The sequence below is a fragment of the Labrus mixtus genome, chromosome 3, assembly GCF_963584025.1.
Source record: "Labrus mixtus chromosome 3, fLabMix1.1, whole genome shotgun sequence".
Lineage (NCBI taxonomy): Eukaryota > Metazoa > Chordata > Actinopteri > Labriformes > Labridae > Labrus > Labrus mixtus.
In genome coordinates, this window is record NC_083614.1 from 29,601,018 (window position 1) to 29,613,817 (window position 12,800).

General features: G+C 40.6%; 1 protein-coding gene across 1 annotated transcript in view; it reads right to left on the minus strand.

The window, feature by feature from the left end:
• Positions 1-325: 325 nt before the first annotated feature.
• LOC132971054 (glypican-1-like) overlaps positions 326-12,800 on the minus strand; it is a 48,965-nt gene continuing 36,490 nt past the window's right edge. The window contains exons 4-10 of the mRNA XM_061034539.1: positions 12,611-12,784; positions 9,652-9,817; positions 8,268-8,398; positions 7,254-7,391; positions 6,219-6,349; positions 2,882-3,057; positions 326-1,983 (exon numbers count right to left, since the gene is read on the minus strand). Of these exons, the coding sequence (XP_060890522.1) occupies positions 1,802-1,983; positions 2,882-3,057; positions 6,219-6,349; positions 7,254-7,391; positions 8,268-8,398; positions 9,652-9,817; positions 12,611-12,784 (1,098 nt within the window). The 3' untranslated portion in view covers positions 326-1,801. The remainder of the gene's footprint in view (positions 1,984-2,881; positions 3,058-6,218; positions 6,350-7,253; positions 7,392-8,267; positions 8,399-9,651; positions 9,818-12,610; positions 12,785-12,800) is intronic.

Consider the following 12,800-nt stretch of genomic DNA (forward strand, 5'->3'; position numbering starts at 1 on the left):
ATTCATCTAGCTTAGCTTTACATGTTTAAAATTTAAGCCCCAATAGACATCCTGACTTTTAATCCTAATTATGAGCCAAACTTCATTAAAAAAAAAAATCTGTTGCTGCATTGCAACTCAAACAGCATCATTTAGATCGTCCGTCCCTTCCTCATTAACACCAGTTTCTCTCTGAATCAATATCCTCAGTTAGTTACTGTACCTCCCTGTTACATTCAAAATAACCTTTTTGCATAAATCCATGGAGTGAACCCTTGCATCGACATGTAGAGCTTCAGATATGGATGCCAATAACTGAATCAAAAAGTACATGAAGATTCCACTGCAACAATCAACAGAGTTTAATGAGTGAAATGTGTGATTATATACACAGATGAATTAAAAAAAAAAATCAGCGTTTATACACAACCCTGTTATGTCAATGTGTGTATGTGCAGGAGTCCTGTGTGAATCAGGACTCTGGTCTGTAGCAGTATCATAGAGTAGACTGAAAGAAAGGCATGCTGAGATGATGATATTTCACCAGGCGAATGAATCCAAACATCTTGTACTGTATGCACAAAAACATCTGAGAACATCTGTTGTCTTTCAACATAAAGTGTTTCCTAAACCAGAAATGTAAAATGACTTGAGGCAATGTTTACTGTCAGAAAATGTAAAAAAAAAAAAAAGTGTACAGTGTAGTAAGTGCTTTGGTTTGACCTGCTGTATATCCGCCTCTGTGATGCATCTAAGCCTTCATTTCACTGACTTAACGCAGGTGTGCGTTCAACAAGGACTCCTCACCAGTATTACTGCGTCATGACATTTTTTCCATGTGGAGAGTTTTTTCATGATTTTGCATCCCCAAAGTGTCAGGGTAATCTTCAGCGCTGGGTTCTTCAGGAAGCCGCTTTGCCTTTCTGCGCTTGATGAGATGCTTATTCCTTTTTTTTTTTTTTTTTTTTTAAAAAGGAGGTGATTTGATTCATTAAAAAGTTGTCAATTCATGTTGATTTGTCTTTTGACAAGCTCTGGGTAAACCATAAGAGTGAGGCAATCACAACATCTCAAACATATCAGGAGCGTGATGATTCATCTGCAACATTTTAAACAAATCCTACTGATTGTAACGTACTGTTTATGCCAACACACACCAAAAACATCTGGACGACTACATCACAGAGAATGGGGGCGATTCATTGCCGATATTAGTATTACACTGTACATTCATGGCTCAGTATGGCGCCAGTCTTTTTGCTAATGTACACAAACATTTACAACGTACACATTTTTCGTTTACGTAGACAATCCGCGACTTGAGAAAAAGAAATGAAATTAAAAAAAGCCTTGTTGAACGCACCACATTTCAGAACTAAACCTTTGATTCATGAGCTTTTTTTCCTCCTCCTGACTGGAAACTTGAGCTTAGAGAACCTGATAAGAGTGTCAATAGATCCTTATCAATATCCTGATCATCATCATCATCCCCTTCTTGATGTTTTTCCTCTTCTTCATCCATGTCTTCTTTCAACCATCTTCATCCAAGCATCCATTGAAACCAGCTCAACAAACTGAACCACACTCAAACTACGACATAAAAACTGAAAAATGAAGAACATCGTCACCGTCAATGTTTGCTGCTCTTGGTCAAAGGGGATGTTCATTCATCACTTCAAAAGTCTTTTTTCTTTTCTTTTTTTGGCAAAGTAAAGTTCCAGTCCCCCCCCCCACCCCCAGAAAAACCAAACCCCTTGTTGTTCGTCCCAAAGTACGTCTCAACTCTAAACTGCAGAGTCTGATTGGAGGTCATGGCGGTCCATCATCGCTGAAGCAGCAGGACGGCCAATGGGAGCAGGAGTAGGAGGCCGCTGAGGCGGGTTTGAGACGTTGCTGTGGCTCGGACTCGATTGTTGTCGGGCGAGAGAGCGTACAATCCCGGTCTGCCCCGAGTACACTGACCACCCGCGCACATCCCGCTGCCTGAGCCGCTGATGTCGTCACCTGTGGAGGTGGTAAGAGAGAAACCAAAACTTTTAATTAAATAGTCCAAAAGCACCGCCTTTCTTTTTTACTTTACACCCAAACTACTGAGCTCTGTTTTATGCAAACTCTTTGCCTGTTTCATCAACATTGCAAATTTGTTTTTTTCACTTTTTAACATATGTTATTGTTTATTCCTGTTCCTGCTCTTTGGTGCAGGTTTTGTTTAAAACTAAATAGATGTTTTAGTTATTTTGCCTGTTTTGCTTCTTCTTCTTCTTCTTCTTTACTTCATTATTTGCATTACAAACATATTACCTTGTATAAAAGATGCTACATAAAAACATTTATTATATTTACAATTAAAAAGGGCAGTAGCTCAGTATTTAAGGACTTGCAGTTGGGAACCAGAGAATAGCTGGTTCAAGGCCCCGTGCGGACCAAAGTATAGAAGTTGGTCTGGTAGCTAGAGAGGCCAAAGTATCCTTGAGCAAGGCACCGAACCCCCAACAGCTCTGGAGGACTCCTCGTGTTGCAGCCCCTCACTCTGACATCTCTCCATTAATGGATGTCCACAGACACACCTGTTTGTGCATGTGTGTATTTCGGGCCTCTGTGTGTGAGTAGTTTCTAAATAACAGAGTAAAACCAGAATTTCCCCACTGGGACAAATAAAGAATGTAAAAAAAAAAAGGTTTAAGAAATCAGAAGAATAATGTCACATTTAGGTCCCACTTCTTAGTTCATATGAGGCTAATACTTTATTTGTGGCATCATGAATAGATACCATGTGTATTAGTCGTGAGTTTAGGGTTATGTGTCCCATTTGTGATCGAATCCTGACCAAAGGAATTACTTCATGAAGTGGTACACATTGTGCATGTATGAGTTTGTAACAAAACAAGATCAAGAGACCCACTTGCGTCCTGGAAGTCCACATCGTTCCCCTCCAGAGCGTTCTTCAGTCTGTTGCTCATGATTTTCAGCTGCATGATCTGCTGCCGGATGATCATGTCTGGCTTTGTGATGTCAAGCTCCACCTCTGGGTTGTTGATCTGGTTGGCCAAGCCATCCCCCATCACCTCAGGAAGGTACCTTATTGGAGAAGAGAGGAGACGACAGAGGGATTCAATCAAAACAGAAACAACTTTATTGGCTGTTACAAGAAATCTGAATCAGTTTTTTCCCCCCTAATGCACTCAATATTGAAGTAACTCTTCAATGTTGGTATACAGGAGTAGATCCAGGAAATGAGTTAACATTTTTAAAGCACAGTTCTATTGGAACACATTTGTTGACTTGAAAACACATGTTATGCATTCACTCTGTGAGTGTCCACAGCTGTGCTCAATCTTTTAAATTAGACGTGGCATTTTGTGCTGACAGTGCCCAGTCAGCAGATAGAAACAAACAAACACACAGGTGTGTTTTGTCTGCACTTATGAGGACCCTGACTGGCAAATGGTAAATGGGCTTCAGCTTGTATGGCACTTTTCTAGTCTTCTGACTACTCAAAGTGCTTTTACACCCCAGGTCACACCTACACATTCACACACTGATGGCAGAGGCTGCTGTGTAAAGTGACCATCAGAAGCAACTTATCCCACACATGCACATGCCACTGATGAAGCAGCAGGAGCAACTTGGGGTTAAGTGTCTTGCTTGGACATGTGGCTGCAGAAGCCAGGGATTGAACCCCCAACTTTCCACTTAAGAGACAACTGACTCTACCAACTGAGCCATAGCCGCCCATGATGTGGCTGTGATGTGTTTCCCTATTACTTGCCAGAGTGAATAAAATGAGTGATTACATTAAATAAAAACCTGTGTCCTGTGTCACATGAACCTACAACACTCACTGAAACACGTGAGTCTTTAAGGGAGTGAGGTCCGAGTGGTGTGTCATAACCATTTCCAAAGGGGTCGCAGCTGATTTAGGTTCATATTAACCTATTAAAGACCACACTCCACTTTATATTCCAGCATCAAATCAGAGAATTTATCAGAGCTGTGATTTTGTGTGTGACAACGATTGAGCTCCAAAGATATCCACAAGAGGTCGCTGCAGAGATTCAAACGGTTTTAATTCACTTTCTGCCCTCCGTACATTTCACATTTCCTTAATCTGTCACACACAGTCAGCAGTTCATCCATATTTCACAGCCTTTCTCACACGCGTCTCTCTCGTACATGCACACACACTCAGAATAAATCTATACTTCATGCCTTTTGACTGTCCTGTATTCTGAATGTTCTGCTGAGCACAAATCTCATCAGTTCACTGTAATCCAACTACTTTAAAGCATGTGGGGTGTGAGCGGAGGGTGAGAAAACATGTCGACATGTGAATGTGGCATCAAATTGTTCTATAATCCATTTCCACATAGCTTCAGGCTGTGTGAGTGCGTGGCCGTGAATGCTTGTGATGCAGGGATGTGGATCTCCAAGGGGCTTCTGCAACGCTGTGCATAGAGGAAATGTCAGCACCTTGGAATACATTACCATACGCAGGAGTTTTCAGTTTGTCAGACGACGAAGAGCTGCTTTGAAATGTCTTCTTTTGTTTGGACACAAAGGCTACAAACGGCCCTCTGCAACGAGAGGCCTGTACCTATCCGGTGCTAGCTGACTCGGATGTATTGTCTCCTCATGTATATTGACTTGTACAGCACACACAGATAATGAAGGTCTTCTGCGTGTAACGTATCTTGTTTCCTTTCTGCATGAATTTAAAAAAAAAAAAAAACTGCTCTGAAAACCATGAAAGTGTTTTATTCAGAGCTCTACAGTCATGTTTTTTTTGTTGGAGGATAGAAAAGATTGAATGGTTGCTGGAACATTATCATATTTTAAGTGATTCAACCACGGCCTAAAATCATGCATGTTAGTTGATTTGGAAACTCAAAGGTTCCCCAAACATTTGAATGGCTGCCTTTTTTTCTTTTTTTTGCTGCCCTGAATTTGGCTTGTGAGCCTTTGGTGAAAAGCAGAAAAACACCCCTGCAACCAGGCGAAGACTTGAAAGTCCTTGAATGAATACACACACAGGCATTCTGGGGAAAAAAAAAAATAGTATTACTGAATGGCAACATAATTAGGAGCTCATTCGATTGCAAACTAATAAATATGTTAATCTTGAGGTGATGATGAAATTTTGGTGGGGTGCTGCTTTTTCTCAGTTGGTGGAGCAGGCGCTCTGTGAAGAGGTTACGTTCCTCATCGCACTAGTTTCAAGTTCGACTCCTGATCCTGACACTGTCCGGTAAATGTTTCCTCCCCCCTGCTCTCCCTCATTTTCTGTCTCTCTAAAGGCGTCCTCCCTCATGAAGCCCAAAAAGCTGGAATAATTAAAAAAGGAAAAAGTGTCAAACAACAACAACATGACTACACAACACCTGAAGGCCACTGGAGGTAAACACGTTTTTAAAAATCATCTGCACTTTTGCTCAGATTACAACGTTTGCCTCGTAGCGGCTGTGGCTGTGGCGAGGGCGGCTGTGGCCCAATTGGTGGAGTCGCCGCCTTTCAACCAGAAGGCCAAGGGTTCAATCCCCAGCTGAGCAACATGTCTGATGTGTCCTTGGGCAAGACACCTAACCCCAAATTGCTCCCGCTGCTTCAGTGGCGGTGTATGAATGGGATTAGTTACTTCTGATGGATGATACTACATAGTGATCACTACCATCAGGGTGTGAATGGGTGGGTGTGACATGTTGCACTTTGAGTAGTCGGAAGGCATACGAAAAGCACTTTATAAGCTCAAGTCCATTTACCATTGCATAAGTCATATTTTGGCCAAATTCTGATATCTGCCTAACTCTACTCTCCTTACACTGCTGATTCACCGTGCATTACTGGCCGTGTCCTCGGCCTATCAGAATGCTTGTTACATTCCAAAACCACTATCTGCCTATGTCATCTCTTTTGACTTTTTGACACTACATACAAAGATGGCGGCCACCATGAAAAACAGAGCTCAGCCGAGCACGAGTGAAGCATCGGCTCTTCTCTTTATTTCATTTGCTAAGCTAGTTCAGATTTCTTTCAACTTTCGATACAGTAAATATACTTTCAGTCAATCGTAGGAATTATGAACTGCAGAGGTGTGGATTCGAGTCACATGACTTGGAATGTGTTTTTTTCTTCTTTTCTGAAAACCCTAAAATATGACTTAGGCAATTATGCTATGAGGCTAACGGCAACCTTGTTAATTGTCCGCGAAAGCAACACCAGCAAGGCGCCGCTCTCTTGCTCACCTGGATTTCGTTATGCCGTTCCAGCATTTGTCCTGTCCGCCGCCTCCTGCTGCCATCTTGCTGCAAAGTGCCACAGGCAGCTGGATCCAGTACTGCCTCATCTCCCTCAGCTTACTGGACAGATCTGACACCTGAGGACGGAGACAACAACAGCTGAGTCACATCTCCAATCCTAGTTTTGGGGGCTACACAATCCAAAACAAGACATGATGGGTTTTTAAATCATGTTCAATGTGTTCTCAACTCGTTAACAGCGTCAGAAAAAGCTGCAGTCGACGTGACATAATGAGCGTCAGTCCTACGTCTATTGATGAAAGCCTTCAAAAGCAACGTGTGAAACAACCTGCGATGTAACATTCATGTGATTTAGATCAGTCCATCTTTTCGTCCCAAAAACCTTTCCCTCTCCTCTCACTCACGCCAGAGAAATCCTGTCAACCGTTAAAATCCTTTATGTAAGTCATAACAAAACTAATCCCAATCCCACGCCTGCAGATTTAAGCCCTTTTATGCAGAATCTGTAGGTGCAGGATCAGGTGCAGGTTTGTATTGGGATTAGTTTTGTCAACAAGCGTTTCAGCGGGAAACTGTGTGCGCAGGTAAACAGTCTGTTTGAAGAGGCAAACCCACGGGAGGAAATCACATCCTGGATCCAATTTGCAAATTTAGAGACCATCCAGCTTTAATGTCTATTTGCATACAAGTGCAGGTAACAATACGCTCTTTGGATAAAATGTCTCCAGTCTATCTAATGTCTTGATTCTCAAGTTTCTAGTCAGGCTGTTAACGGTGGCAGCGCACAGAGAAGGAAGTCTTTCACTGCTGAACACTGTTTACACCTGAAGGCCTGAAAACTTTGGTTCTCTCCCCCTTTAGGCCGAGTCGTCATCAGACGTTAACCGATGTGTTTCAATGTAGAAATGAATGCTTATGTAGAGAGATATCCACAGTTTTCTCTGTTTCCTGTATCGCCTTGGAATAATATCTCAACTTACAACATGCACATACATGTCAAATCTGTTTTTATCAACACACCTGCATCTCCAGTCTGAGTCCAGCGGTTGGAGAGGGTTTGTACTCGGATGCGGTCAGGGAGCCGCTCTTCTTCTTCTGCTCGTGAGGGGCGGGACTTCCTGTTCCTGTCTCACCTGGAGTGCCACATGTCTGATACACCTGAACATATAGTCAGGAGAAACAGTAGGTGAGATCAGGTTTTTGCAAGAATTATGCACTTTCTCATTTGTGGAGTTTAAAAACAATCACATTTTTGGTCGTATTTCTTATTCTTTACGTCTAATTTTACCATTATGTCTTTCGGGTGACGTTTTTGTTAAGCACTTCACAGGTTTCTATCACAGCCACAGAGGTTTTATAGATTTATTCATAGGTTTTGTTTGAATGTACTTTCTTGTAAAACACATCAACGCATCAAAACTAGAAAGGACTGGTAAATCTGTATTCAACATTTGTAAGAACAAGAACCTCCACTAGATGTCACCAGAGACTCATAATAGTGTTACAAAATGTGACGCTGCATGGGCAATAATAAGAGTATACATATATATATATATATATATATATATATACAAAAACTTGATTTATATGTTAAAGTTAATGCAAAGGGACTTTAACTGACCTTGAACATTAATTTTATTCAAAGGAAAAAAATGGAACTGGTTGGCATTAAAAACAAGGCCAAGACTGTTCATAGCTGCACTTTCTGCCTGTCCAATAAAACGCCATTGATTTATACAGCAGTATAAATATTATTGGAGGCTAGCTGCTCAGTAACGCTGCCACGACTCATTCGAAGGATACATCCATAAAACTACCACATGTATAAAAAAATAAAAGTTAGTAGTGAGAAGTTAAATCTATGAACACACAGAGGTGTGTCTCAGGAATACGTAAGGTAATCGCTTCACCGGGACAATGACTTCATCTGTGCATCTTTCTGTAATTACAAAGATACAGGGTAGGAGACATGAAGGTATCTAACTGGTGCTAAAAAAAAAAAAGAAGCTCTGAAGACAAAGTGAGACGTCTTACTTTTGCTGTGACTGTTTCCATGTTTTCCTGCAAGAAGTGAACGGCCTCATAGATCCGAGCAGGGATAGAGGACAGGACCACATCCAGGCTGGGCTCTGTGCTGAAACTAGAGGCCACCTGGATCATGGTGTCTGAAACAGAAGAGAAGAAGACTTATTATTTTAAACTCCGAGCAAAACCCCAGTGCAAAATCATATTTTTTTTAGGCATAAAATCTATGTAAAGATTTCAAACTAAGCATGCTCTTTAACAATATGAGGCATACAACTGAAAATCTATTCTAGGGATATAAATAATCACATAATTGTGGTTAAGAATCGACTTCAGTGCATCCTTGTTTTTTTGTGTTTACACTTATTTTAGCCTTTTCATCTTGTTTGTTTTTGTATTTACATCTGTATTTACAATTGAATCTAAACTTCATGATTTGCAGCTCAGCAAAGCAGCCTGATTCATTCATCTAACATGTGAATTGTTCATAAAAGCTTAAATTGTTCACATGTATCTTTTCACTACTCACTGCACTTCTACGTCCCTTCTTGATATGGTGCGTAGAGTTTTCTTGCATTATGAATCTTTGCTGGATATACTGTATGTGTTACGTATGTGTGTGTGTGTGTGTGTGTGTGTGTGTGTGTGTGTGTGTGTGTGTGTGTGTGTGTGTGTGTGTGTGTGTTCTTTTCGTTTTCTCCCTCTCTCTCTCTCTCTCTTGTGTGCTCCCTTGCAGGTGTTGCTCCTTGCCTCACTGCAGCTGATCGAGCCCACCTGTGCCCACTCTGCCGTCAGTGGGCAGAGTATAAAGAGCAGGAGGGAGCGGGCAGTCAGGGTCACTGGACTACTCTGCTGAGTGCTATTTTCCAGAAGTGTACACTGTCTGTGGGAGGAGGGCGTTTCCTTAATGTATTCTGGATTATTAGTTTCTTTGAGACTTTGTTAATCAAAATTGTATTTTGTGAAAGAAGCTTGTTTTGTGGTGTACTTTTTTCATTAGTTTGTAAATAAATCCTTTAAAAGTTGCTGAAAAGTTCCTCTTTCCCTTACCTCGGTTTTATTTTATTGTTACTCCCCTCTTCCATTAGTCATCTTGGGAAATGTAACATGTGTTCTACAAATACATAGTATAACTACATATTTATTTTGACTAAACTCATTTGATTTCAGGTCAAAGTGTGCTTCTAACTTGTGGATGAAGGCAGACTGTTCTTCACTTAATTGACCAGTCTGAATGCAACATGTATCCTTACATCCATCCAAATGCCCCATAAGAAGCAGTTTGTTTTAAGAGTTCTTGTTTCTTTTCCACACGTCCATTCAGTCTGATCACAAACTCCGGATCATTTCCATCTTCGACTAACGTTGCTCTACTTAATGGTTTGAATTTTACCGATGAGGTTCTGCCACTCTGGGTCCAGGTCAGCTTGGTTGGCCAGGCAGCCCTTCATGACGTTGGAACAGTAGGCAGAGCAGAGTTTGACGGAGGCCATGCCCCGACAGTGAGGGCAGTAAACCAGCTTCATCAGGGCCTTCACACACTCCGGACTCAGAGAAACCTGGGGAGGTACAACCGCTCAGTTAGCATCACAAACCTCAGGGACAGAAGGGAGAGAACGACATTCCCTTTAGTTGAGTTGTTTCCTGAATGATGACTCTTAATATATATGCTCTAGCTCCTCTTTTAATGCAAAACTTGATGTCTTGAAATGGCCTTTTTATCCTCCTCTCTCGGTTTGAGAAAGCCCTCTTGTTAGGGCCACGCTTAACAGAGTACAAAAAGTCACATAAAAGTACCAGCAGAGGGCAGTGTTGCTACATGTTAAGGGACTAAACCTGACAAAGAAAGCAACGATGACCCTCCCCGTCAGTCTTTATACAGTACATGGTTTCTGTTACGCAGTCAGCCGCTGATTATGAAGGCAAGTCATGAAAAGGTGTCCAGTTCCACAGTGGAGTTTTTTTTATTTTTTTACCACAAAACCTGCACAGAAGTAACGGAGGGAAACTGAAAACCAGCTCCAAACTGAGGGCAGGTAGTCACTGAATGCACCCGATTAAAAAAGTACAATTCTACAGACTATTTTCAGCTTTTAGCTTTAGACTTTTAGATATTTGGATGTTTTGTCCAAACATGAAAATCAGCCCAAAGAGTCTTTAAAGTTGCTTGAATCATTTAATAAATCATTCTTGACATCAGCACTATATTGTGTAGGGATACATTCTTTTTATACTACACTCTAATATATACTGGTACTATGCTTTATCTGCACTAATGTCACTAATGTAACTTTGAGGAATAAGTTTTGACCTGAAGTCTCTGTCATACTATTATACCGCTGTAGTTAGTTAGAATTTACTCAGATTATAACTAATGAGTAGAAGCTAATGGATACCTGGGACCTATATCTGGAACAAACTCCCAGAAAACTGCAGGTCTGCTGAAACTCTCAGCTCTTTTAAATCGAGGTTGAAGACTCACCTGTTCACAGCTGCCTTTCATTAAACAATTTCAATAAGATTTTAAACTTTAACTCTGCACTGTAACTTTGAACTCTTTTTACATTTTTACTTTATTTAATTCAATTAATTTCATTTGAATTATTTTTATTTGAACATATTTTCAGATTTAATAATTTCAGTGATTTTTTAATGTTCTATTTTAATGTTTCTTTTCTTTCCTCTGTCATGATGCTTTTTGATGTCTTGTGTGAAGCACTTTGAATCGCCTTGGTGTTGAAATGTGCGACATAAAAAGAACTTGCCTTGTAAGAAAATATACTGTATATAGAAGTCAGCAACAAGGTATTTCAAAGTGCCACACACAAGACGTCAAAAGTATCTTAACAAAGAGAAAAATAAACATTTTGAAATAGAACATTTAAAAAATCACTAAACAAACTAATAACAATCACAGAAAAGATTAAATGCTAGATATCAGAGATTTTAAATCAATAACTCCTGAATGTTTGAATAATGTCAAAAGGGTAAATCTAATATCTCTGGTTATGTCAGGTCTGTAAAGCTGCTTAACTGGTGTGTAAGTAAGCCAATAAATCTGTTATTAACTGATGGGTAGAGCTGAGTGTTGTGATGAGTTTTTAGTTGGTTATGAAATAGATTAAGTTAATGCAGAAGCCTCTTTATGAGTTATAAAAGTAAGCAAAGCCATCAGCAGACAGATGTGTAATTTCAGTAAAGTTATTTTTAATGACAGGAAGGTTTCTTGATGAGTGAAACATTTTCCTGATAAAAGAAAGCAGGATGAGTAACGAACTGAGAGTTCCTCACAGGAGCTTTGAAGGTGTCATCCATAATAAACTAGAACCAAGTATGTTCAGTCCACTTTGAGTCTATGCATGAAATACTTTTTTTTTTGTTTAACCCAGATCTAAAAAAAAAGAATATTGCACCAGTCATTGTTAGATTTAGTGTGACCTATGATTGGCCCACTGCAGCAGCAGATGTTCCCTAAACAGTCTGTGTTGTGGTAAAGTTGTGTATCTGCTGAGGTTTTCAAAATGACTGTTTGTCAAAAAAAATGTTTGCTGTGGATAGGTTGCTGCATTTTACATCATTTATATCTGCGTCATCAGAATAAGAGAAGACAAATTGATTGGAGATTTGACTTCATGAAAGACTCGATGCAATAGGGTAGAACAATTATGTGCAAAGTCATTATCAGCGTCAGCAAGTATGACTTGGAGAATATCAGTATATAGACAGAAAACCAATATTGTGCGTCTCTTGTCATATTCAATCTATAAGCATTGAATCAGGAAATATTAGTTTTTTTTTTCAAAAGTTCTTATTTTGATGATGTAAGCTGGGCGAACATCCAACAACAGCCAATCCAACTGTCACATCAAACACTCGGGGTGTCTGAGTGTTGAAAAACTGCACTGAGAGCGGAAAAAACATCATCACACACATTATGGACAACGTTGCTGTCATCCCTCCAAATGAGCTCTTTGTTCTGATGGAGGAGTGAGAGGCTCCATTTTTTTTAAGATCTTTGTGTTTTTCATTTTTAAGGGTGGAGACATTTTCTCTGACAGTTAGGGTGTGACGACCATCCATCAGATCTGCTTTCCTGGGACTCAGCCCAGACACACGCACGCACGCACACACACACACACACACACACACACACACACACACACACACACACACACACACATAGACACAATCTTTTATCACCAAGAAACAAACTGGCAATCGAACACACAGTTTTTCTCACACCAGCTCATCATGTCAGTCCATGTCTACCTGTACCTGTACCACTTATGTACACACACACACACACACACACACACACACACACACACACACACACACACACACACTCTCACCTGCGAGACCTTCCTGACCACCTCTCCGCTGATGACCAGCCCCTGGACAAACGACCTGGCTGTGACAAAAGCCCGGATCACCTTCACCTTCATGTCCCGGGGGACATCTCCAAATGGCCGCAGCGTCTCCTGTTGCTTAGCAACACATTCAAGGTAGTCCTCTGACATGTTAACCTGCAAGACAAAGATG